Source organism: Eublepharis macularius, chromosome 5 (assembly GCF_028583425.1).
Source record: "Eublepharis macularius isolate TG4126 chromosome 5, MPM_Emac_v1.0, whole genome shotgun sequence".
NCBI classification, from domain to species: domain Eukaryota; kingdom Metazoa; phylum Chordata; class Lepidosauria; order Squamata; family Eublepharidae; genus Eublepharis; species Eublepharis macularius.
The window spans coordinates 79976979-80004962 of NC_072794.1; the positions used below are offsets into that span (position 1 = coordinate 79976979).

At 43.8% G+C, this 27984-nt stretch overlaps 1 protein-coding gene across 1 annotated transcript; it reads left to right on the forward strand.

The window, feature by feature from the left end:
* The first annotated feature begins 5870 nt into the window (after positions 1–5870).
* Positions 5871–27984, forward strand: LOC129329793 (cytochrome P450 2J2). Its single transcript, XM_054979431.1, has 9 exons — positions 5871–6224; positions 7224–7386; positions 13794–13943; positions 16914–17074; positions 19565–19741; positions 20164–20299; positions 21130–21317; positions 24884–25022; positions 25516–27984. The coding sequence occupies exons 1-9, from the start codon at positions 6024–6026 to the stop codon at positions 25689–25691; spliced, it is 1491 nt and encodes a 496-aa protein (XP_054835406.1). The 5' UTR covers positions 5871–6023; the 3' UTR covers positions 25692–27984.

A 27984-nucleotide genomic window follows, 5' to 3' on the forward strand; every position in this document is an offset into this window, starting at 1 on the left:
AATTTTTGATGTGTACGCCCCTATGGGTAACCATAGCCAGACCATAGTCCTCCTGCAAGTGAAAAAGGGACCAAGGGTTAGATCTAGTGATCCAAGAGTGGAAAAATACTGACAGGCATGGGCCTTTGCTGTATTCTTCTTCTCCCCAGCAGCCTGAAAAAGCTGATTCCAAGAGTCAAAGGACCAGTGTGCACTAAGAGCCACCAATCCACATGGCTAAGCCACATGGACCCTAAAGACTTGGGTATCAGTGTTCCCAGAGTCAGATGAAGAGCTAGGTGGAGGGAATTCAGCAAATATCTTCCACTCCTTGCATTGAGAGATTGCTGGCTCCAACCCATTATGGGAAGAGTGACTGAGTAAAGACCAAAACTAGAAACTGATCCAGTGTATAGTTCTGTTTAATTACACTGGCAGAGCAAGATGGATAGCCATTTTAGTCGTCTATAGCAGTAGAAAGGAGCAAGAGTCCAGTAGCACTTATAAAACTAACAAAATTTGTGGTATGGTAGGAGTTTTCATGAGTCACAGCTCACTTCTTCAGATATCTGAAGAAGCACCTATAAGACTAACAAGAACTAACTAACAAGGACTCCTGCTCTTTTCTACTGGCAGAACAGAAAAGTATACACAGTATCACATATGCCATATACACAGTATGTGATCCTTGATTTCAGGAAAATTATTTTTCAAAATCAGGTTAAAAACTAGAATTGGACCTGCCTTCTTGTTGATTAGCCCCTTGATGTGTGCCGCTTCAGCTCCAAAGGACCACAGTTCCTTAGCCAGCAACTATTTTGGCCCAAGATTAATACCTTTCTTTCTATTTACCTTTTGGCAGGCTAGTTTGGATTTGAAATAGAATAATGCTCCAGCCCAGTTACAATAAAATCCTCTCATTTCTACCTCTCCAGAATTACAGCAGGTGGATTCCTAGAAACACATTGATCCGGAGGGAATCAATGTAGTAGCATGTGAAGGTCTGTAAGATTCCCTCTCTCACAGTCACAACTTCCCCTTCCCAGCTCTCACTGTAAGCAAGGAGAAGGATTTTATTGATGGACCCTATCACAGACAGAACCACTGCATTTAAGCCAGATTGAAATGAGTCCAGGTGACACAAAACCAAATTTTCAGTAAACCATATAAAAGTGTAGATGTTTTTCTAGCGTTAGTTGAAAAGAAAAGCAAGTCATATCTGCACAAATAAATACATATATTTAACCTTGCAATAGGAAATTAATTGTACAGAATTGAACATACCAGCAAGATTACACACGCGCATGTGCGTGTGCAAAGAAAAGAGTACAAGGAAGCATGGACATCAACCAGAAGCTGGTTATGCGCCAATTGCTGCCTGTAGTCTTGAAAAAAAAATCACAATTCATGAGGATTGAACGACAATAATATGGCCACCTCACAGACGCCTGCTCACATTCTTATATGAAAAGGAGCTATCCTCAATCACTGTTTATATCAAAGAATTCTTTTATGTTCTCAAAATGCTATCATGTTTTATGTCACCCTTCTATCAAGAAATTCTGTTTTGGAATTCTTCAGAGAAAGTTGTCATTGGAATGATGCAACTGTATCCTATGTTTAGTTTTCTGCTTGGGTCTCTCTCAAGTCTTCTGTCACAATTCTTGTCTCATCTGGGTTGTGTGTATTTTGTGGTTCTTACTTGTCCACGAAAGAAGCTCAGGTGCTCTGGTCAGCTGGTCTTCTTGTGAATGAACTTCCCTCTATCTAATTGTCCTTGATGCTATTTTGACTGCTTGCCTTCTGGTTTTGATATTTAGTATACTTTCAGGCAGACAGAGAAACTTCCTTTCTCTTGTTCTCATGAGAATTGCTTCCCATTGAGGTTTGCCTGACTTTACTTTTTCTTAGGTATGAGGCCAAAACAGATATTTTTACCCAAATGTTTAACTGGGGTTTTTACCTTATCAGCTTTTTAATTATCTGTTCTTTTTATGGACAGTTTTTATGCTGCTTATGTTTACTAGCTTGTTTTTTAACAGCTTGTTTTTATACTATGTTTTTTAATGTAAGCCTCTTCAAGCAGAACTCTGAGCACCAGCATAGAAATATTCTAAATATATAAATAACATTTTCCCCAGAGGAAACAACACACTGCAAATGTAAAATATGGTAACATGATCCCACAACAAAACCCAACAACCAATTCAAAATGCAAAGAGACTATCAACAGTTTAGTCAAATCAATGCACAAATAGTTGATTTATATGTTCATGTTTAGGGACTGAGTGTTTATATTCACTAACCTCTCCCAGGAGCACTTTGCAAGTCATTTTCTTCCTAGTAAACCAGGCAGAGTGACCTACAATTACCTCATGTTATGTTGCTGGACACGGATCTCAATTGTAAATGCAACCAGAGACTACATGTAGTGTGGAACAGGGCAAACAGGAGAATAGCTATGACACCTTGGCAAGGTATTAGAGCTACTAAATCTGTTTCTTCAAAGCCAACAGGGAACTTCCACTAGTGGGTAAGTTCACCAACAGCACATCCACAGAATCATCTTGGAGAGTAAGTTTACATGGTTTAAGTGAAAGCAAAAAGGAGACATTCCAATCCAGAAACCAGTTCTTTCACCTACACTATTTCTCTTAACTGGTTTCTAGTTACAGTTCAACTTATTGTGTAACCTCTGGGTGGGGTGCACCAGCCTATGAACTTTACCCTGCTATCTTACAGTAGAACATGCACAAAAATAATTATCAGCAACATCAGCAAAGTGCAGGTGAAGCTACTCTTCCAGGATCTGGGATGGATTTCCTGGATCTGGGTTGCATCAGAACATTAATTGGCTCTGCAGTCAACAATAAAAACAACTGTAAACAGAACTTTTAAAAAAGATTTAAAACCAGTGACTTGAAACATATGAGCTTAAAAGAGAGATTTTTTTAAAAAAAAACTTCAATCAGAGTCCTAAAACAGGAGACTCCTGGTCTTGCAGCTTGACTCTCTGACTGCTGTCCAATGGACTTTTCAACTGTCACTTGTCCAACATTCCGCCAAGCTGCCTACATTTCCCATCAGAACTTGAGGGAAGCTGGCAAGTGTCCAACCTGTGTCAGGCGTCACTTGTGGTCCCGCTCTCAGTTCCCCCAGCTTCTAAAATGTCATCTATCAGATAATCTAAAAAGTCAGGAAGTCAAAACATTAAGCTTGATTGGCTTTTCATCAGTTCCCTTCTAAGAGCAGAGACTAGTAATTTAAAAAATTCTCTTATCAAACTCTAACACTCTAATAGGGAATACTGTAAAGCAGGGCTTTTTTTCTGGGGAAAGAGGTAGGAGAACTCTCACCTGGGCAACTCCCAGGAGGAGGTGGTGTGCCTCTAATGCACGTGAACAGCACACATGCGCGCTTCCAGGACTGCACGATGACATCACTTCCAAGAAGTGACATCATCACTCAGGCGAGCCACCCCAGGAGCACTCCTGAGCTCCATGGGGGGGGGCGATTTGGCCTAGAACAGGCCTCTTCAATGCAGGGGAGCACTCCCATGCCCAGCTGTGGCTGGATCCGGGCCATTTCAGGCCAAAATTGGGCCAAAATGGACCCCAAATGGCCAAGATCAGCCTGTAACAGGCTGCTGCTGGACGGGAGAGCACTCCCCCCAAAGGGCAGAAGCCTGAACCTAGCCATTTAGGGCACCTGGCTGATCCAGGCCATTTTGGGCAGTAAATGGGACCAAAATGCCCCAAAGTTCACAAAATTGCCCAGATTGGGCCCAAAATGGTCAGGATTGGGGCAGTGCCTGGCGAGCCCAGCACCGGCCTGATCCTGGCCATTTCAGCCCCAGTCCAGGCTATTTTGGCCCCGATCTTGGCCATTTCGGGCTATAAATGGGCCCCAAATCACCAAAATGGCCCTGAAATGGCCTGGATCAGGGCCATTTCCCGGTCTTTTCAGGCCTGATCCTGGATATTTAGAGCCCAAATTGGGACCAAAAGGGCCAAAAGGGCCACAAATGGCCAGGATCAGGCCACTGCCGGGTGGGGGAGTGTTCCCCCACCAGGCAGAGACCCAATACTGGCCGTTTTGGGCATGATCCTGGCCATTTTGGGCCCAAATTGGCCAGGATTGGGCTGCTGCCAGGCGGGGGAGTGTTCCCCTGCTGGGCAGAAAACTAATCCTGGTTGCTATAGGCCCGATCCTGGACCTTTTTGCCCCTTTCAGACATTTGGGGCCCGTCAGGCACAAAATAGCCAGGATCGGGCCCGAAATGGCCAGGATCAGTCTAGTGCTTGGTGGGGGAGGGTGCCGGGTGGGGGAGGCAGTGGCCTGATCCTGGCCATTTTGGCCCTAATCTGGCCATTTCGGCCCTGATCCAGGCCATTTTGGGGCATAAATGGACCCAAAATGGCCAAAACGGTGCCAAAACAGCCTGGATCAGGGCCAAAATTGCCTGGAACCGGCCGCTGCCAGATCGAGGCTGAAAAGGCCAGGATTGGACTGGTGCTGGGCAGGGGGATTCTCTCCGGCACCGGCCCAATCCTGGACATTTTGTCCCCAATCCAGGCTGTTTCGGGCCTTAAATGGACCCAAAATGGCCAGAACAGGCCATTTTCAAAATACCCACGTGACACCAGTCATGTGGGTATTTTAAAGAGGAGCCAAAATGCTATTCTGGGGCTTTCCAGATCAAAAAAAGCCGTAGTCATACTTACCCTCACGATATTAAGGCTTATTAATATGCCAATATCATAAGCCTCTCTGCTCATATGTTTAAAACACAGACAAGCTACCTGGCTAGGCAGGAGATGGAAAAGTAGTGGAATGTGAGAAGTCAAGAAAGAGTAACTTAGCCCCACACCCCAGAATTTGTGCATAACCATAGAACAATGGAGGTCTCCAGAAGTACTTGAATGAATCCATTCACACACCCTGCCAATTCTACCCTTTACCTACTCTCCTATTGTAACCCATCCAGCCATCATGGGTCATCAAATAACCATTTTACACCTATAGTTCCTTTCATGAAGACCAAATCAAATCTTCCTAGTTCATTGTCCCACCTTGGAGACAGTTCGCCAGCCTTATTGTTTCACCCTGGAGACAGTTTCCCAGTCCTTTGTCCCACACTGGGAAGAACCATTAAGGCATTGTTTTAGGGCATAGACTCTCAGTCCTGCCTCAGAGCATGTTCCATAGTATATCTGACTGTCCTGCCATGTGCTCAGTGTGTGTGTTCTGGACCTTCCACATGCCCTCAGATGGCATGTCTGAGCCCTTCTCCCTCTTGCCATGAAGTACTGGTCACTGAAGCTGCTCTCCCTCAGACACCCTCAATCTTCTGGACCTGGTAACTATAAAGCCAACTCTGCAACTCTCTCCAACTTTCCTCCCTATTTTTTTCTAGTTAGCTCTGTGGGTGTGCTGTGTGTTTTGTGTGCAATTGTTCTGTAGTATTTATTGAATATCTGACTGCTTATTGAAAGGTTCTCTAGAGGAAGGGATCCTCATGTACATTGGCGCAAAAGATCCCAGTTACCCCCCTCTTGCAAACTTCTCCTTGTTGCTCATTCCCCCCACTCACAAGGAGACTTGTTCTTTGGGTAACAATACAAACACATTAAACACATCTGTCAAATAATCAAATCAGTAGAGTAAAAGATAAAGAAAAGCAAACACTCTGCAAGCAGACCACAAACTACTGCTCCCAGCCCAACTGGATCTGGAAACCTTCAGAGATGGTCCAATTCAGAAAGTTATTCTTTTGCTCAGCCCCTTTCTCTTCTTATTAAAAGAAAATCCTCTTTCCTGGTTATAGCTTCACTAAATCACATTGTGCAGTCTTCATTAAGCCTCTGAGGGTGGGAGTGCTGTGCTGATCTGCAAGCTTTGCCCTGCTCTTTCACAACAGAACTTTTTTTAAAGATTAAATTATCAGCAACGTCAGCAAAGAGCACGTGAGGCTGTTCTTCCTGGATCTGGGTTGGATTTCCTTCACAAGCAACACTGTCTTCTGCCTTCGAAAGGTTTCCAAGATGCTGTTTCAGGTGCTCTCTGCCATCCAGGAGGCTGTATCTCAGCCAGAGTTTCTTTTGTTCCTATTTATATTTCTGATCATTGCTGATTACAGGAAAAGGAGACGTCCAAAGGATTTTCCTCCCGGGCCGCTGCCCGTTCCTTTCTTGGGCAATATGCTCAATGTGCTTTTTGAGAAGCCTCATATTGCTATACAAAAGGTAAGGATGAATGGGTTCCCATTCCCATGGTGGGCGTGGGGGATTCCCTGCTCCCATCCTCCACCCCTTGTCACCTCTCACCTGATCAGTGGGTGGAAACATGTGGGAACAAAGAAAGACACCCCCCCCACACACACACACATACTGAAGCACTCTCCTGTGTGCTCCAGAATGCCTCTGTGTCGAGCCCCAATGACATTATATCCAGTGTGATGTGGAAGCGCAGGGTTGTGCTGTGTATTTGACTGCATCTCACCAGTTGGACTCAAACTCATGAAAGCCTGAGCAACAACAATGAGTCAATCTTCAAGGAGCCATAGGACTTTTTTTCTTTGTTTGTTTTTATGGTCTCTGGGCATTCCATTTATACTTGTTGAACAAAAGATATATCAGGGTCCCCAATGCAGTGTCCATGGGCACAATTGTACCCTCTGCCACCTTTCTTAGTGCCCACCAAGTGTTTTTAGAAAGTGGATGGGCCAGGTAGAGGTTTTGCCTAGCAGGGCTTCTAATTAGCCATTGGAGATTTGATTGCTTCAGCAGAAGGTGCTTTGGCAGGAGGTGCTTCCACAGCACAAGGAACTTCACTGTGTGACTGAAGGTAAGTTTTTGGAACCATTTTTTCACTGGCTTCGTCTCCTGCAGCAGCCATTTTGTTGCTGTGCCCACCACACTGTATCAGAATTTCAAATGTGCCCTCAGGTTCAAAAATGTTGAAGACCCTTCAGATAGATGAATGACCATTCACTGTGCCCAAATCTGGGAATTAGGTAATAAGGCACTGTATGAAAAAAATAATTTATTTTGTCTGTCCTAAAACAATTACTAGTAACTTGATTAGGAAATTGGAATTAGCGCATTCTTAGACTTTGGTGTCAGTCTTTTTTTAGAATATGAATTTCAGACCAAAGTTTCCTCCATTCAGAGATAGCAGCAGTAGGCAGAAACATTAATAAGACATTTCTGGCTCTTGAATATTCTTCTTCCATCCCCATTCAGCTCGCAGAAAAATATGGCAGAATCTTCAGCATGCAGGGTGGAAACACGTGGGTTGTGATTGTAAATGGATTGCCTCTGGTGAAGGAAGTTCTTATTCATCAAGGAGAAAATTTTGTAGATCGTCCAATATTTCCAATTACGGATAAGGTTGTTGGTGCAAATGGTGAGCATCATTTATCATATTACTTAAATTTCTCAAATTAATGATAAATGTAATGTGGAAACACTTAGACCATTTCAAGACTCTTCTTGAAGTATGTGGCTGGTTTCAAGCAATATGTTTCTGGCACAAGTTAACCTGCATAGATAGTAAGCAAGACCTCTGCCCTGTATGGTTTGTGGTTTACAGGTTCCCACCTTGAAACTAGCTGCTTTAGGGACAGGTAAGTTATGAACAGTGGGCCTCACACCATGGAAAGTAAAGGCCTTGTCCTCTCCAGCCAACCCATACCCACCTCTGCAGCCTCTGTATTCTCATCCAACCGTCTAGGGTCTAGTTACATGTTAGCAACCCTCATGCCTGTCTTATCCTTTGTAACTGTATGACTGCTCCAGGACCTGCATCTGAATCCCTGTTTTTAAGAACTGAATAATTAGTGATCAAATGTAACCAACTTGTATTTGTCTGTAACTGAATGTTAATTGCAAAGTAGCAGCCATGTCAGTATAGAGATGCCATTCCCCTGCTGGGGGCAGGGGATCCCTACTCCCACCTTCGCCCCCCACCTGTACTCTCCTGGCTGGCGGGGAAGGAAAAGTGAGGGAATGCTGCCCAGGGTGTGCTCCCAGGGTGATGTAACGATGTCACCTTCAGGAGTGATGTCCCCTTCAGGAGTGACATCATTGTGCCACCCCTGAGAGTGCTCCTGCACTTCTCAGTGGGCGATTTTGTGGCTCAAATTGGCCCACTGAGAAGCACGCATGCACTCCCACACCTGCGCAATGATATCAGTTCCCAGAAGTGATGTCATCATGTAGGTGCAGGAGCACGCAAGTGGAGTGTGAGTGTTGGGAGGAGCACCAGAGGATGCCAAAAGGGTAAGCACTGGGTCACCTGCCCTCCCACTGGGAAGGTAGGGGGACCTGGCATCCCTATGTCAGTCTGTTATAGAAAAATAAAAATATAATCAAGTGACACCTTAAATAATGTTGAAATAAATACTGTGTTTAATTTTTAAGATGCCAGTGAACTTTTTAAAAAATGAATGTTAGTCAGTTGATTGTGCCATTATTTCAACTACCCTCTAAATATGGGAATTTGAATCATTGAGGAGACTTGTTGCTACTCCTGCCAGAGGACTTAATTTTGGAGCTCAAAATATCATCTTCCATAAAATGAATGGTACTTCAAAATTTAAATTTTAAAAAAATTAAATATCTTGGTAAATATCTTTATATGTTTGCATTTCATGCTAAATATGTATTTAGAAATGTATTACTCAGAAAAATATATTCAACGTATGTAACAGCACAACTAGATTATATAAAAGCTCTCTTCCCCTCTCCTTAATTGCATATACCCAAACTTTAATATCAATGATTTTTAATCAGTCATCTCTTCTGTATTTTATCTCTAACCTTAATTTATGTTAGTTTTAACCTAAATAATCGAAGAAATCTTTCCATTTTTTCCAGAATTCCAATATTGGTCTATTGTGCATATAGGAAGTTAATTTAGCCATTGATGCATATTCATACATCTTGTCTGTCCACTCAGGCATGTCAGGGCATGAATCTGTTTTCCATTTTGCTGCATATAGTACTCTGAAAACCAAAAGGGAAACCCCCGGAAACAGACAAACGCAAAACACAAACCGGAGAACAACACCAGCAATGAAAAATATATATATAATAATTTATACAAAAGTGCAAAAGTGCAATAGTGTGTAGACAGTTTACAAAGTTCATAAATACAATACAATAATGTGATAAGGAGGTCTGTCGCCAAGGATAATTACATAAATTCAAACATATACAGTGATAGGCTCAACTGGAGGTGGAGAGTGCAAACAGAGGAAAAACAGTCCATATGTCTGTAGATGGAATCAGAAAGACATAACTAGCCGACGGGCTTCAGCTTTCATTTCCAATTCCCGTTTCGGATCTTCTTCTTCCAGGGCTAGTATTTATGGGCTGTTAAACAAAAATAAACTAATAAACCCTATTTCTATATGTAACACGCAACTCAAAGCACGTATTAAATTAAATACTCACTATCTTTTGCCATCTCTCCTCACACACCCCAAACAGGTCTGAGCACCAAGTAATCGACAGATACAGTTACTCAACGACCCACTCCATCATTTATAGTGCCTCCCTTAGGTTACAAAATGTATGATTCTTAAAGGGGATGTACTACTATGGACAAATGTTATTCTGCAAAGTAATAAATACACTACAGGTTCGATGACCAGATGTCACAATAAAACAAAGCTGGAAGTGTTAAAATTCTCTTATCCAAGAAAGCAGGAGTAATCAATAGAAAGGTTCAACCCCCCTGGGCTCACACTCTTGAGTTCAAAAACTCTGGCAGCCATATACCAGAAAAGGTCTCCCTGTTCTTTTGTAACATTATTTGGTAAAATATTTAATAGCACATTCTTCGGGTTCAGCTCAAACCTGAGCTTGAGAATCTTCTGCATCTCTTCATGTATTTTTATCCAATATCTTCGTGCTTCCTTGCATGTCCACCACATGCGATAAAATGTTGCATCAGTACATTGACTTTTCTAACACTGTCAGTTGGAACTCTCGGTTATCCAAACGAATGCTGCTGCCTGGTGGTACAAGTTAATATTCGGAGCACCATGGCTCAGAGTGCTAAGCTGCAGTACTGCAGTCCAAGCTCTGCTCACAACCTGAGTTTGATCCTAGCGGAAGCTGGGTTCAAATAGCCAGCTCAAGGTTGACTCCACCTTCCATCCTTCTGAGGTTGGTAAAATGAGTACCCAGTTTCCTTGGGGTAAAGTGTAGAGGACTGGGGAAGGCAATGGCAAACCACCCCATAAAAAGTCTGTCAAGAAAACATTGTGATGCAACGTCCCCCATGGGTCAGTAACGACACGGTGCTTGCAGAGGGGACTATCTTTAACTTTTTTTTTACTGCCAATCCACAGCGGGGGGTTTTTTCATCCTGTAATACTTTAAATCTTATTCTTGGTTTCTTCCCTTTCCATATAAAATCATTTATTACCTTCTGCCACTTAATTAAAATCTTTTGATCTAGGTGAATTGGCACCATTTGAAACAAAAAGTTCAATTTTGTTAGTATATTCATTTTAACAGGAGAAATTCTTCCTAGCCATGAAAATTCAATTTTCCCATCTTTGCAAGTCTTCAGTAATGCTTGTCCACATTTTTTATGATTATCCTTATATAGGTTCTCATTTCATGCCAATACATTTATTCCTAAGTATTTTACAGGCTTTGTAGTAATAGCACAGTTTATCTTTGTTTTCTTTTTATTCAATTTATATCCAGAGTGCTGTCAAAATTTTAATATTTGTTTCATTACATAGAACAGATAATTATTTGGATTTGTCACTGATATAACCACAACATCTGCATTGCTTTTCATTTTATATATCTCTTTCCCCTCCCTTATCCCATCGATTCTACTGCCTTGCCTGATTCTCACTGCCAGAATTTACAAAGCAATAATAAACAGTAATGGTGATATTGGGCACCCCTGTTGTGTTCCTTTTGTTATTTCAATTTTCTCCATAAAAGAACCATAACCTGGGATTGTGGCTCACTGGTTAGTATAAATACTTTCCATCAAATTCAAAAACTCAGTCCCACAGTTCATTCTTTGCAGTGCTTTCATAAGAAATTTCCAAGACACATTATCAAATGATTTTTCAGCATCCAGAAACATAAATGTCATGGGGCTCAGTGATAGTGAGGACTCCTCAGGAGGAGAGGGGCCTTGTGTATAGAGATGGGCACGATCGGCATTATGATAAAAAAAAAACCCACGATAATGGCGATCGCGCAATCGGGACCCGGCGGATCGGTGCCATCCACGGCAACCGATCCAGCATTCGGGGGAGGAGTGCTTGATCGGGGCTTGATCGGGGCGATTGGGCTCGGATCGGCAAGCCAGACACACAGGCGCCAGCAATCTATTCCCCTGGCAACAGAGCCAGGGGAATGCCTGAGCTCTGTTTGCCCTCCTTCTGTCGCCCTGGAAACCCGAATGGAAGCCCAGTTTGCCTTGATCAGCAGGGCTTCCTTCCAACCATGGAGCAGCAAAGCACTCGCCAGTTGGGAGAAGACAGCCAGGGGAGGGAGGGGGAAGGGGGTGTTCTGTAGCCATGGGCACTCCAATCTCATTCCTGCAAACCCTGATAGGCAGCTCTGATGGCCAAACACAGACCTTCTGCCCCCTGAAGGGAGGCAGCTGGTCGCCGTCTCCCTGTGCCCGCCAGGCCTGGCGGCCGCTGCCACCACACACCTTCCAGCCTGTGCCGAGAATACCAGCACGCTCCTTTTTGGCCTGGCGGGTGGGCACATGGGGGGTGCCGCCATCAAGCGGCCAGACCCCCCGCCCCCTGAGCGGAGGTGGCTCATCGCCACCTCCCCGTGCCCGCCAGGCCCGGCGGCCGCCACCACCACCCACCTTCCCACATAGCTGGGAACAGCAGGGCACCCTCCGCTTTGGCCTCCCTGATCCCTGATCCCAGATCCCCGGATTGGAAACGGGAGATGATCGGTGTGGATCGTTAGTTCAGGATCATCGCCGGCACCGATCCACAATCAGCTTGATCGGTAATTTTTTTTGGATCATGCCCACCTCCACTTGTGTAGCCAGCCCTGCCTCCTCAGGAGGAGAAGAGCCTCATGTAGCCAGCCCTGACTCAGCAGAGTCCAGGGATCAGCAAGAACAGCTGCTGGCTGATCAGCATCCACAGCCAGCAGCTGAGCAAGAAGCACCAACACCCTCTAGCCCCAACACCACTGGTGAAGCACAGTCAGGGATGTCCAAACCCCCAGCTGTACCCAGAGAGCGCCGCAGGCAAAGACAACATGTGGGGCTGCAGGAAAGGCAGCAAAGCGCATGCCTCCTGGCCAGGCGCCAGCTGCTTGTGAAGAGTGATGAGGAGTGACCACAGGATAGCTCCTAAGCAACTGGTTGCAAGTCCAACCTCACTATAAAACCCAGCCACAGAAGACCACCTCCTGGTGTGGAAGCAATGTGTCAGAATCTTGCTATTGCTGTGGCCACTCCATTGAACCAGGCCTTGCTTTTGTGACCTTTGGACTGTGCCTTGACTCTGCCTTTGCTTAGCCCTCGAACCTTGTTGATAACCAATCTTTCTGCTGCCTTCAGCGCATAGTGTTAGGTAGAGAGCCATGTTGGTTTGTAGTAGAACAGCATGATTTGAATCCAGGGGCACCTTAGGGTCCAACAAGATGTTTAGGACATAAGCCTTTGAGAGTCTGAGCATCCTTCAGACACTTGTCTGAAAATCTTGCTGGTCTTTAAGGTGCCACTGGACCCAAATCCTCCTGTTCAGAGCAGCATCTGGATTTGGTAGTATAGAACATATTCCATATATTGTAACATAATATATACATTTCTAAAGTATTTGGTAACAATCTTGCTAATCGGCAGATGCAAATCAGCAGCACTCTCACAGCCAGCGTGACGACATAACTTCCAGAAGTGATAGCATCACAATAAAGCTGGGACTGCATGGGCCCAAAGCTCCATTGAGTACCGCCTTTCCCATGCTGGTAGCCTATAAGGACCTGGCAACTCTAGCTGTTTTTGCCCCTCAGTCTACACATGGAGGTAGGCAGAACCATTTCTATTGCCCTAAGCTTTTTGGAGTAAGGGTGGTATAAAAGCTTTTTGGACTCTGGAATAGACTCTGACCATGCTACTGGACCAGCCCATGACAATAAATGCAGTCCCACCCCCCTTCCTTCTTGAATATTCAATTGCATTGAGGACATATCTAACGTTATCTTTCATGAATATCTTTGGGACAAATCCTATTTGGTCTTAGTAAATTACATCTGAGATACATCTTCTTAATCTTTCCACCATTATCGTTGCAAATGCTGTTTCTCATGCTGAGGACGGAGAATGATAAGTCTGAGAAAGTCCATCCTGTCAATTCAGATATAAAAGGACTGTCTAAGATATAACATATAACATTGGTGGCAGCAGGGAGGGGGGGTTACATGCTCAGAGGTACTCTGACAATTTTAAAGGTCATATTTATATTTTTATTAGTTATTTTACATGAGCATTTGGTGGGGTGGTACTCAGGGCATGTAGTAGTCACATGGGTCTTTTGGTTGATGGTAAATGTTAATGTGGCTCTCTATGATCCAGGAAGTGAATACAACTAAGCTAAATCAAAAGAAAATATGCATTAAGAGTAGTCAGATAAATCCACTAACAATTCCTTAACCACCTTGAAATGTGCTGCCATCTTACTATGTCTGATCTTAGCAAACATAACCTTATAAAGAAGACCCCAACTTTTTTCCTTTTCTTTCTTCTTTTTTATTTATAAATAATTTTAAAAGCATGTACTCTTAATCTTTTCCACTCAGGATTGCTCAACACTAATGGAAATACCTGGAAACAACAAAGACGATTTGCCTTATCAACTCTCAGGAACTTTGGTTTGGGGAAGAGAAGTTTAGAAGAACGGATACAGGAGGAGACCAGATACCTTACTGATGCAATTGAAGATGAGAAAGGTAAGATAAGATCTAGAGTCAATTACCAGTTGCGGATGTGATATATTCACTCCTATTTTGTACTTACAAGCTCAAAAATTATTTGCCGTAACTCAAAGTTCCCTAGTTCCCAACTGTACATAAGCAACTCTACCAACAACAACAACATCTGATTTATATACTGCCCTTCAGGGCACCTTAACCCCCACTCAGAACAGTTTACACCTTAACACCCACTCAGAACAGTGTGAGGTGGGTGGGGCTGAGAGAGCTCTGGAAGAGCTCTGACTGACCCAAGGTCACCCAGTTGGCTTCAAGTAGAGTTGTGGGGAATCAAACTCGGTTCTCCAGATTAGACTCCTGCCACTCTTAACCACCTAAATTGATGCTACTCCATTAACAAAGAAAGGAAGCAGAAAATTTCCCAGGTGACTTCCCATTGTAGTATGTAGAACTTCTCTTGACATTGAAAAATATATGGATGTTGGAAGGGAAATCTATATGCAAAACGAGGCTCTCTGGGATGTAACAAAGGGTCAATCATACAATAAAACAAAAATAGTGAGATGAATGGGGCGTTTAAAGAGCTTCTGTTGACACTGAAGTTCATGTGGGACTCTATATGTGTACTCGTCTTGTAGCCGGGGAAATTGCTAAATGATAATAATGCTAATAATGCCAATAGTATGATCAATATCTAATCTTTTCCAGCATGTCTCTTTCAGCAGCCTGTTCTTTGTGTAAATCTAACTCTGTTCAAATGAAGCTGGGCAACGCCCAAGACTGTGGAAATTTACCAGACATTGTCAGTTATTCTTAGCTAAAGTCAACAGAACAAATTGCTATGCTTGCAAAGAGGAAACAAGAAGCTAAGCAAAGTGAAAAGAGGAAATGGCAACAGAATAGCTATACATGGTAAACTGTATGTGGTGAGAATGCAGTTACAGCAAATTGTAACCAATAGTTAGTGGGTAACCACATTATGTGATGTAACTGTATGCTATGCTTAACGAAACTATATCAAGAAGGTTGCTCCCTTATGCTGGGACTCAGTTCTTTGTGACTTCAGTCGCGCTGGGTCCTGCCGGCAAATAAACTTCCATTCCTTCCTAAGATCCTGTCTGGTCTCAATCTTTGATGAACCCCAAATTCTGCTACAGTCTCTCCTGCTGTTCAGTAAATCTTAAGAAAATTAGAATGAAAACAGAGGCCAATTTGAAAATATAACTATGTTAAAAATACTGGCACAAGTGAATGTCTTATTGTGAGAGACTGATGAGCTGAGGCCTCCACGGTCTAGCCTCCACTGAGAGAATGGTGCCTCAGTATGAGGAGGATCTGGCAGAAGTGTTGTGTTGATCCACTCACTGAGGCCTCTGCTGTTCTCTTCATAAGCTGCTGCTTCTTAAACCTCAAAGACACACAGCTACTTTCCTCCTCCTGTCTGTGCCTTATTTTACAGAGGGAGCACTGGGACCACCTAGGCCTAGAACTCCACCCACTGACTCCTCATAGAGGAGGGCTGTCTGGGGTCAGCAGCCCAGCCCCCGGACTTGCTGACAGGCAGCAGCAGGGGGCAGCCGGGAGACAGCAGTTCAACCGCTCTGTCTGGCAAACAGAGCCAGAACCTGCCTACTCCAGGGGGAAGGGGCGAAAGGCCAAAGCCTCAGAAGGCTGGAGGGAGCAGGGAGAAGCCAGCTAGTCCCACCCCCCAGGGGGAAGAGAGGGGGCTAAGCAGGCTAGAGAGAAAGGGCCAAGGCAGGGGGAATAGGGACCCAGCAACAGCCCAAACAGAGCCCTTACCTACCTGCCAAGGAGGAGAAGAAGCCACTACAGCCCAGAGCCACACCCTGGCTAGAGGACAGCAGCCTGGCTCACGAGGTGCTAGGAGCCAAGCCCCTCCAGGTGGAGCTGCCACAGGCATTCTGGGGGAGGAGATGGGTAGCCCCGCCCGGCATCAATGAGCAGGCAGCCCAGAAGCTGGCCAGGGCAGCTCCTCATGAGCAAGGCCAGGCATGCTCAGCAGCACAGAAGCTGGCTGGGGCAGCTCCTCGCGAGCAAGGCCAGGCAGGCTCAGCAGCACAGAAGCCGGCTGGGGCAGCTCCTCATGAGCAAGGCCAAGGAGGCCTCAGCTGGGGATGGCTCTCATTCAACCCCACCCTGCCAGCAAGGCAAGGAAGCCAAGAAGGGATTAGTGGTAGGAGGGAAACACCTGAGGGAAGGCACATCTGGGCCAAGTCAGGAGAGGGAACAAGCCTAGAAGGAGGGTGGGGCGGGGCGGGGCGGGGCGGGGCGGGGCGGGGCAAGGAAGCCCTATATAAGGTGGCTAGGAAGAGCTCTGAGGTGGTGGGTGTGAGTAAGGAGTGATGGTGTGGAGTGAGAGCAGAGCGAGAGTGGAGGCTTGGAGGAGATGAGGACGCAGAGGGTAAGCAGGCCAGGTTGAGCAGGCCAGCGAGTGGACTGAGAGGGGAGTCTGGGTGATGTATACCGCCCCTCCTTCCACAGAGCAGGGTCCTGCAGTATCCTTGGTGCCCCTCTGATGTCAGGGCTGGCCCAGCTGGGGCCCTGCCCAGTGGCGGCAGTGACAAGCCCTGACAAGGGCTATCTTTGGGATAAGGCCCATGCCTGCCATCAGGTCTATGGCCACCCCAGGGATGTTGCCATCACCATAGGCACTTTCAGACTGTTGGTTACTATAGTGCTCTATGAGCCAAGTGAGCTGGGGCTCTAATTTGGAATACACCCTGTTGCCTGGCAAGGGGGCATCCGAGAGGCATCAGCTGAGCGAGGGTGAGTCCAGGGCCACTAGGGCAGGTTCCAGACATTTATATATGACAATAACATCCCAGACTCCTGTGGCACTCTGTTTTAAATAACTGACTTTCAAACAGTCACTAAATGATTTATTCGTGTGAAAGGTTACTTCTTACCATTTTCCTATACTTTTTTTTCTTGTAAGAAAGTTATAACTATCTTTTATCTCCCCTTGAGGTCAGCCATTTGACCCTCATTTTCAGATTAATAATGCTGTTTCGAATATCATCTGTTCAATCACTTTTGGGGATCGCTATGATTACCATGACAGCAAATTCCAGGAGTTACTACATTTAGTTGATGAGGCACTCTACCTTCAGGCGAGCGTTTGGGGTCAGGTTAGTCTTCTTTGAGATCTTGTGGAATGTTAGGACAGAACCCATTCTGTCTGAGAAAGACATCCAAATCAACACTACCTCGCTTCGTCACCTCACCTTGTTACTTGTTCTTCCAGCAATTTTGTATTTTCCATGATTTTCCATTCAGGTATCCTAATGACTAGACATGGGCACGATCCAAAAAAAAAAATACTGATCAAGCTGTTCGTGGATCTGCGCTGGTGATGACCCCAGATCACCGATTCACTGCAATCAAGTCCCGTTTCCAATCTGGGATCGGAGAGGTGCCCCCCACACACATACACTTAGAGCAGATGGGGGAAAAAAATTTAACCCAGCAACGAGCCACTTCCCCTCAGGGAGAGGACATTTTCACACACACACACACACACACACACACACACACACACACACACACACACACTTAGAGCGGGGGGGAGTTTTTAACCCGGCGACGAGCCGCCTCCCCTCAGGGAGGGGACGTTCTCTCTCTCTCTCTCTCTCTCTCTCTCTCTCTCTCTCTCTCTCTCTCTCTCTCACACACACACACACACACACACACACACACACACTCTTAGAGCAGAGGGGGGGAAAGTTTTTAACCCAGCGACGAGCCACCTCCCCTCAGGGAGGGGAGGTTTTCTCTCTCACACACACACACGCACGCACTTAGAGAAGAGGGGGGGGAGTTTTTAACCCGTCCCTGCCTCTCCAAATAGAGAGAGAGATGCCCCATCAACAAGTTTCAGACAGCTTTTTTTAAAAAAAGCAGGGATAGAATCCATTCCTCCCCACCTGATTTTAAAAGCAAGCAGCGAGTCTTCCAAAAGCATATTTTAAACAGGAAGAAAGTAAAACCAGGATCCACACGGATCCTCACGGATCCTATGGTTTTTTAAATAGGAAAAACACAAATGAAACATCAAATCACATATCAACTTCTTGCAAAAAGCAGGCACTGGGCTGAGAAGCCAGGAGGAGAGAGATATCTCTTTTCAGTGTTAACTCTTTCAATGCACTGAATGGACTCAGGAGAAGAGCGCAAAACAGCTTCAGTTGATAGCTGCTCTCAAAGCAAGGGGGTTTTGTTTTCATTCAGTGCGTTGAAAGCTTTAACACTGAGAAGAGATCTCTTCTCAGTGTTAACTCTTTCAACGCACTGAATGAACTCAGGAGGAGCGCAAAACAGCTTCTGCTGATAGCCGCACTCAAAGTTTTCTCTCTCTCTTAACCCCTTCCTCTCCCAATCACTTTGCTTATATTTTTCTCAGGAAGCCACCTTTTCACTCACAACTGTTTGCTTTTCCTTACTAGGGGAAATATTATCAAGTTTCAAACAGAGCTCAGGCATTCCCCTGCCTCCGTTGCCAGGGGAATAGATTGTTGGCACCTGAATGTCTAGCTTCCTGATCCTATCACGATCGCCCTGTCCAGCCCCAGTCCAGCCCCCTCCCGACCGCTGGATCGTTTGCCGTGGAAGACAACAATCCACCAGGTCCCGATTGTGCGAATGCCATTATCGTGGGTTTTTTTTTATCGTAATGCAGATCGTGCCCATCTCTACTAATGACCCCCCAATCCCTTTCCTTTTGATTTAGTGTTTTTTATGTCATGTCCAAAAACTATATGGCTCTACTTCATTTTCCTGACATATAATATGCGAACTCTCCATGAACTTCACTGCAGCTGAATGTCCCATTTTACATGGTGTAGTAGATACAGTGTCAGACTAGGACCTGGGAGACCCAGGTTTAAATCCCCACTCTGCTATGGAAGCTTGCTGGGAAACCTTGGGCCAGGCACACATTCTCAGCCTAGCCCACTTCACAGGCTAGTTATGAGGATAAAACAAAGGAGAGGAAAATGATGTAAGCCATTTTAGATCCCCATTGTAGAGAAAGGTACAAATAACATAATTTAAAAAAAATTAAAATAAATATGCTTGTGATGGGAATCAGTGGTTCTGTACACCACGTTTGTTTGTTAGCGTCTGCATGTGTATAAGTGATTCTTGCTACGGAGGTGTAATTTATGCCAAATGTAATGCACGTTCTGCACACTAATTCCATTCACACAGAACTGCTGAGGAGTTGAAGAAACTGCCATGGGGATGCCTTTTTGAGCAGCTTGCTGTTAGTGAGTGCCATGCATGAACACTGCCATATATCCCAGCATGATATCCTACTTTCTTTTCCAATAGGCTCCAAACTGTCCTTTCTTTCTGCTACATCCTTTCCCAAGATATTTGTGTGTGCAACTGTGTATATTGAACGGTCTACAAGAAGTTCTATATTCTTTCCAGGCCTATAGCCAGTTTGGCTAGGGATACTGATGGTGTTTTGTTATCTTCTGGGCATGGAGCAGGGATCACTGGGGATGTGGAGAGGGGAGATAGTTGTGAATTTCCTGAACGATGCAAGGGGTTAGACTAGATCTCTGTAGATCCCTTCTGAGTCTCTGATTCTATATTTTGTTTGTTTGTTTCTTCAGGTATACAATACCTTTCCAACCATAATGACATACTTGCCAGGACCCCATCAGGCTTTTTTTAAAAAGTGGGGGGAAATGAAATCCTTTGTAAAAGACATCATTGAAAAACACAAAGAAGCCTGGAGCCCATCTCAAACAAGAGATTTCATTGATGCTTACCTAAATGAAATGGTCAAGGTACTGGACAAATCAAAATATAATGATTTCCTATTTCTCAGAAAAAGATGTAGCTGTGTATACGACTGTGTATCAACGGTTATTGATCCTTCCTGTTATATGCTAATGATGCTGAAGCCAATAAAGGTCACTCCATAAAGACATCACATGAGCTACCCCTAAGCTCTACATCTGAGTATACCTTCAGTGGGCTTTGCAATATTCATTAGAAATAACTGATAATCAATTGAATTGTTTTTGTCTTTAATGCAATCTACAATCATTCTCATGACTGTTGCCATGGTCTTTCTGGATCCTGAGCTCTGTTCAGGAATAGAAATTTTGTTTAAGTCTTGGGATCCCATTATGATTTCAGTATGAGGTTTTTATATCAGCTTAGTGGCTTAATGTGTTTTCTTCTTTCTTTTTCTTTTTTTTGAAAGGAGGATACCACTTCAAGTTTCCATGAAGCAAATCTGTTGTGTTCCACATTAGATCTGTTTTTTGCTGGGACAGAGACAACTTCCACAACTTTGCGTTGGGCTTTACTGTACATGGCCATTTATCCAGAAGTTCAAGGTAGAATTATAATTGTTCTGTTTCTGTCTTCTGTTACATAACTGGTGTCCTATACTGTGTTATATTGCTTCATTAGTATGATTAGAAAAACAAAATGGCTACCCCAAGCTCCCTACTTCAAGAAACACGTGTGTTCTCTTCTAATGCCCAACCACAGTCAGAAATAAACAGAACATGAATGAATAAATAAATAAAATAAAAATAAATAAAAATAAAGCAAAAGGTAGCAAATGAACCAGTAAATTCAAACCAGTTCAGTAGACCAGCAAGAGAGGCTTGTTCCCCAGGTCATCAACAGCAGAAGCAACACAAACAGCCAGGAGACAGAAACACACTGAGAAATTGTCTGCTCTGGCTTGGCAAATTCCAAATTAAATAACCCTTCTTCAGGCTGCATGGGGCTCTGTGATTCCTTTATTGGCTAGGGACAGCTCTTCTGATCCCTCCATGAGATTCCATTCGGAGGTGAGCTGACTCTCTTCCCCCTCTCCCTCCTGTAGCCCAGGAAACACAAGAGATATAACACAAAACAATGCAGAGGGCCTCAAATCTTTTTAACTAACTAAAAACTGGGAAGGAGGAGAATATCAGAATCCCAGAAATGTTCAGGTATACTTCCGATATTTCAGGTATCCCTGAACCAACCAGAAATAGCAAATTTAGGGTATATTTTCAGTTTGGGGGAAATCTAATGCAACCCCAGGAACATATTGTTTAAAAATTGAGCATTCCTCACTCTTGGTACTAATTTTACCTGTAGAAAATGCAACTGCCTGACAGTTCAGGAATTTGTTTTCTTGTATTGATTGTAAATGTTGTTTTGTGTATAGCAAAAGTACAAGCTGAAATAGACTCTGTGATTGGCCAGTCTCGCCATCCAGCAATGAATGACAGGGACCACATGCCCTATACCAATGCAGTTATTCATGAGACTCAAAGAAAGAGCAACATTTTCCCTTTGAATGCACCACGGATGACAAGTCGTGACACCACGCTGGCTGGATTTCATTTGCCAAAAGTAAATAAATAAATGTTATTTCCTCTTTCCTAAAAATAAGCAAAACTCCACATTAAAGATTTGAGCATTCAGTTGTACCATATCTTTTCAATTGCCATTGATGAAAAGTGCTATTTATTGTTCATAGCAACCCCACCCCTTTGCTCTGTCCATCATTTTTCCAACCCTGACTACATTCACAGCTACAGTTGGAGTGTGATAGATAAAATATAGGCCTGTTTCTTAGGTTGGGTGTGTCTTTGCAACAAGAGAGATCATGAGGATGTCGGGATCCAGTCCACACTAGGGGCTGCCAAAACAATGTGATTCTGTATGTTGTGGAGTTGTGGAATCTGGAGTTGTGGAATCTTTTTCTCCTAGGCCCCACTGGTTAATATAATAATATTGCTGGGAGACTGTCACCTTTCCTTGCAGAGTGTTGCTTGCATGGGCCATCTGGACATAGAATTTATGTAAGCATTTATTGGCATGCACTTGGTTGTGGCATATCATCATCTGGAGATGGCTAGGTCTGATCTGTTGAACACTGGTGTATTGTGGGAGTCTGACTTTTTTGTTCCTTCCATTTCCCTGACAAGTGTAGAACTGAACCTGGGCCACAATTTCAACAGATAACCAGGTCTGAAACATCCCAATGGCTTTGATATTCAGTACTGGCCATTTCAAAAACTTATATTTTTCCAAACCTCCTCAGCTTGAACATTTTTATTGGGAGAATGTGAGGTATAAATAACAATTAATACATAATCCTGAATAGAGATGGGCACGATCCACATTACGATCGGAAAAAACCCACGATAATGGCAATCGCGCGATCATGACCCGGCGGATCGTGATCGGCCAAGGCCAATGATCCGGCGATCAGGACAGGCCTGGATCAGGGCAATCGGGCTCGGATCGGGGATCCAGACACTCAGGTGCCAGCAATCTATTCCCCTGGCAATGGAGCCAGGGGAATGCCTGAGCTCTGTTTGCCCTCCTTCTGTCGCCCTGGAAACCTGAATGGAAGCCCAGCTTTCCTTGACCTTTATAATGGCTATAGAACAATTAGCTCAGCGTATTAGGAATTCTGGGAGGATAGAGGGATGTCAAATAGGCAAGGAAGAAATTAAATTAAATCTATTCGCAGATGATCTGATCATAGTTATATCTAATCCGAAAGAAGGAGTTAAAGAGACAAAAATTATATTAGAAGACTTTGAGTTAAACTCAGGATTAAAAGTTAATATGGCAAAATCAGAGATAATGTACATCAATGTAAGAATGGAGGAAAGGGAAGAGATACATAAATGGACAGGAATAGGTTTAGGGGTTAAGAAATTCAGATATCTAGGGATAGATAAAGTTAAAAATGTTAATAAGATGGTAGAGAGGAATTATAATCGGACGTGGAATACAATATGAAAGAAATGAGGAGATGGGGTAAAAGGACATTAAATATAACAGCTAGGATTAACATCGTGAAAATGTTTTGGACTCCAAAGCTACTATATTTGTTCCAAACGATACCATTAGAAATTAATAGACAAAAAATTAACAGCTGGAATGCAAGAATAAAGGAATGGGTTTTCGGCAGTAAAAAAAGTAGGGTTTCTAGATATTTTATATATGCTCACAGCTCAGATATGGGTTGGGGTGTCCCAGAACTGGGGAATTATCATGAAGCATTTCAAATAAAAGCATTAATGGAAATAGGGGAGAGAAGTGAACAAAAATGGGTTAGAATCGAGAATGAGGCAAATAAATTGGTTGGAAGATTTGGAGTATTTCCAGGAAGAAAGTTTAAATATAGTATGTTAGACCCGGGACCGAGGAAAACAGAATTAATGATTTGGAGGAAATGGCAACCGAAATGGTTAAAGGGAGTATCTAGACAAGCACCAATAGAGGCGCTGGATGAGGAGGAGGAAGATGAGAAATGGTGGAGATTACTTAAACAGAAAGGGTATACTAGACTACAAGATATACTATGTGGGCAGTCACTTAAGCCATTACAAATATTACATGAAGAAATAGGTAGGCAATATTGGTTGAAGCTAATAGGTTTACATAATAGACTTAAAAAGACAAGTAAAAATAAGACCTTGGTGTTGGGGGAACCAATGGAGGAGTTATAGAAGGTGATGATAAACACAAAAAGGGGATTAATAGGTAAGATATATAGGAGGATGACATCTGATAATGATCGGACAAGAACCCTCCTTCAAGGGAAGTGGAGTGTAGAAATTAGTTTAGAGGAAAGAATGATTGATAGACTTGTTAAAGGTATACAGAAGATAAAAGTGCATAAATTTAGAGAGTTGGAAATGAAATTTTATACGAAGTGGTATAGAACTCCGGTTATATTGGCTAATATGTTCCCAAGACTGAGTTCAAAATGCTGGCATTGTAGAACTGAGAAAGGATGGTACTCCCATATGTGGTGGGAGTGTACAGAAGCTAAAGCCTTTTGGGAGAAGGTAATAGAGCAGCTTTATAAGTTTTTTCTAATAAGACTGAAGATAGACGTTGAACTGATGTTAGGTAGTACTCTAGGCCATCAAGGTATTAGGAAAGAAGAACAGGAGTTATTTAAAGCAATGGTGGTAGCCGGTAAAGCAGTAATAGCATCTGGTTGGAAAGACAAAACCAAGTGGACGGAACTAAATTGGCAAAATTATTTATTTGAATATATTCGATCAGACATTATAGCTATAATTAATCAGGATGAGCCATAGGAATTAAGGGCAGGAAAGATTAAGGAAAAGTGGCATTTATATCTAAAATGGGTTATGGAAGGTCAACAACGGGATGTTCGGTGGAAGCTTCTAAGCCTCTGCCCCTGGCTAGGAAGGATGAGAAGTTAAGGGAGGGAGGGAGGGATAAGGGTATGGGAACATAGATGGATAACTGTATGAGGAATAATAATTCAAATATTGAAGGCAATGTATTCAAATATATATATATATATATATATATAATATTGTAACTATTAATGCGCAATTAAATAAAAACCAAAAAAAAAAAGCAGGGCTTTCTTCCAACCACAGAGCAGCAAATCAGTCACAAGTTGGGAGAAGACACCCAGGGGAGGGAAGGGGAAGGGGGTGTTCTGTAGCCATGGGCACTCCAATCTCATCCCTGCAAACCCTGATAGGCAGCTCTGACGGCCAAACACAGATGCCGCCGGCATCACCCACCGTTCCTGTATTGCTGGGAACAGCGGGGCGCCCCTCCACTTTTGCCTCCACGATCCACGGCTCAGGAACAGGAGATGATTGGTGCGGATCGTTAATTCAGGATCGTCATTGGCGCCGATCCACAATCCGCTGGATCGTTAAAATTTTTTGGATCGTGCCCATCTCTAATCCTGAATCATTATACTTCTATATTCTGAGAATGTTTTGAAACGGTAACATACGTTTTGGTAAAATACAATTTCATGGATGTCTTAATACACAGAGAATCTGAATTCAGCCAAAATGCATCTTCATTCAGTATGCCAAGTTAAATTACAATGTAGACTTTACACTAAGCAAGCTGTAATTTTTTAATGCATTGTCTTCTTTATACTGCTTCTTTTTCAGGGAACTGTTTTAATCCCTTTCTTGACATCAGTGCTTTTCGATAAGGATGAGTGGGAAACTCCTAATGACTTTAATCCTGGCCATTTCTTTGAAAATGGTCAGTTCAGGAAGAGGGAAGCATTTCTGCCATTCTCTGCAGGTAACAGTTCATCATCAACTACTTGAAAGCATTCCATCTGGCACTGTGCAGAGTTTTATGGATCCCACCTCTTGCTTCAAGCATGCCTAGTAACTTATTACAGAACTGCTGTAATTTTACCTTTTTCCCAATAATTTTGCTTGAAGAACTTCTGCATTCCTCAAACATTTAACAGAGCAGAAGTAGCCATGACTATAAAAGTTTTTGGCTTTCGTTCTGCAATTTGCAAAATGTGTACACATGGCATAATGGACATCCAGGCAATTTTCACTTACAGACTTCAACCCACCTCCACTTTTGTTTAGAATGTCCTAAGGGGCTCTACAGGCAGAAAGGGCATTTACCTCTCCTATTAAAGACATTAAGTAGCAGAATATTGTACTGTCACTGTAAAGCAGATAGCAGTGCATTTTCTGTTAGGGCTTCTGTTTCTGCTGCAACAAAACAAAGGAGTTCACAATTAATGCTACCATTTTCTCCTGTTGTCTTCCAGGAAAGCGAGCTTGTCTTGGAGAGCAGCTGGCCAGGACAGAGCTTTTTCTTTTCTTCACTGCCCTCCTTCAGAAATTCACTTTCCAGGCTCCAAAGGATGTGAAATTAAGCCTTGACTACAGAACAGGAACCACACTGTCCCCCCAGCCTTACCACATTTGTGCACTTTCTCGTTAAGAGAAGCAATTTCTGCCATGGCTCTCCACAGAATTAATTTTAACTGATAACATTCCCTCAATTCCTATTCTTAGGGCTTATTTGCTTCTCTGAGGGAGGGTTATCTGCAGTTTAAACTGAAATAGCATACAATGTAGTTAGACCAGAGTGGTTGATAACTAGGGCTTCCAGATGACTGCTTATGGGTGGCAATCTCCCTGGAATCCCTGCTTCTGCCAGCTGGTTAGGGGGAGGAAGCAAGCCAGAAGGGGGGCATACAACCAGCAGCCTTGCGCAATTACAGTGGAAGTGACAGCCAAATGCTAGAGAATCAGCTCCAGCTCGACACTGTTGCTTCTGGGTTGCAGGGATGCCAATCTCTCCCCACATTAGACATTTCATACCTTTCCCCTTCTCCTGCCAAATGCCATGGAGGAGAGGGGCTGGCATTTCTTAGCAGACTTTTTACGGGGCCGTTTGCCATTGCCTTCCCCAGTCATCCACATTTTACCCCCAGGAACCTGGGTTCTCATTTTACCGACCTCTGAAGGATGGAAGACTGAGTCAACCTTGACCTGGCTACCTGAACCTGGCTTCTGCCAGGTCATGAGCACAGCTTAGACTGCAGTCTACCACTCTGTGCCACTACCAATAAATATATTTAAAACTATTTACAAGTAACACAGTTTTTTCTGGGGTCATTAAATTATACTGTTTCAGTTGTAGACTCCTGGGTTTCTCACTATATGTGTGAGCTCCTGTCACAGACTACAAATCTTTAGCCAGCTTCCCTCAGAAACTGACCCCTGATACAGCTACAGTCCCTTCCTCAAGCATTCACTAATGCTAGCAGGCTGTTGGGGATATAGCTAGAACTATAGGGGGACTGTTGCTGGATTTGGCCAAGAAAGTCATAGAAGGTATCTTTGCACTCAGAAACAGAGCTAGCCCAGCCCCATAGCTAGACATGCCACAAGGGAAGTCTGGAGGCCTAGAACAGAACAGAGGTCCCTGAGAGAACTGTAGGAACCAGTCAGTTCCACAGTGAGCTAGGCGCATTAAGATGCTCAAGTGGTGCATGATCCCCCTCAACTCTCCTGCAATGAGATGTGAAGTGAGGGAAAAAATCTAGGTAGACTAGTGTCTTCTACCTATACAGCAAAGGGTCAAGTCAGGCTTTAAGCAGGCAGAGCATTCCAGATGAGTCAGATCCCTGCCAGAGAGAGGGAAGGTGGAGGGGGAATCACTCATCATCTGACGAGCATCCAACAGGGCTTAGTCAGAACTGACAGTGATTAGTCAGAACTGGTGGTCAGGGCCTCCTATTTAGATTCAAAATGTGGCCCTCGGAACCGGGTCAGATGGTTCAACATATCAGATAGCTTTGCTATTGGATGCAAACATCAGAACTGGAGTGATGTTTCAAATTGGCTGGCAGTTTCATCGTGGCAGATTTTGCTGCTGGATCTGACCCTCAGAACTGGAATTGACAGTTCAGGATGGGCTGGTGGCTCCAATGAGGCAGATAACTCGCTGATCTGGCCCTCGGAACCAGAGTTCACAGTTCAAGTGGGCAGGCGGCTTCAGCATGGCAGATATCTTTGCTGCTGGCATATATGAGCCAGGGACAGCCTTCTCTTATAACACTGCTTGAACCAAAAAGGTCCCTTATTCTGACTTAGGCATGAACCTCTGGCAAAGTCTGCCTCCTGAAAAGTTATGGATTTCACCCAAATGCAACAAACAACAACCATTTCATGATGAGAGGCATCTTTATTTCATATTGTAAACATTTCCTTTAACCTCTCCTAACAGTGGCAAAAAAACAACTGATGTGCAGGAAATTCCTGCACATGAGTAGTAGGGGTCGAGCGCCCTCGTCTGATCTTTTAGAGCAAAAGAATCTTTTCCGGTTTGCAGACCTGCGTATGCACGGTCCCAATGTGGGACTGCACTGAAGACCAAAGACGAACCTCAGCTTTTCTTTCCCTGCCTACCTATTTACCAACCCTGCCTGGTTAATAAACCTGCTGTTTCCTTTTGAACTTTATTCGACCTCTAGTGCCATTTCATTTAAAGAAGACATGGACTTGTGCTTCTCCTCTACTAAATATTTGCGTTGGGATATAAGCCAAAAATATGTTTTAAGTATGGAAAAAAGAAACTTAAGATTATACTCTGAGGTATGCTACCAGAGGCTGTCCAGCCACAGCAAGCAAACTTGCCCATTTTGGAGAGAAAATTTGCCTCACAGTAGGGGAGTGGGTGGGGCTTAAGTCATATCATGGTTTATTAATAAAGGCTTAGAATAGAA

Excerpts from the sequence above, each read along its gene's own strand:
- LOC129329793 (XM_054979431.1), top strand. The coding sequence starts at position 6,024 with ATGCTGTTTCAGGTGCTCTCTGCCATCCAGGAGGCTGTATCTCAGCCA. Across the intron at positions 13,944-16,913 it reads TGCAATTGAAGATGAGAAAG|GTCAGCCATTTGACCCTCAT; the intron begins GTAAGATAAGAT and ends TCTCCCCTTGAG. Across the intron at positions 21,318-24,883 it reads CTGGATTTCATTTGCCAAAA|GGAACTGTTTTAATCCCTTT; the intron begins GTAAATAAATAA and ends CTTCTTTTTCAG.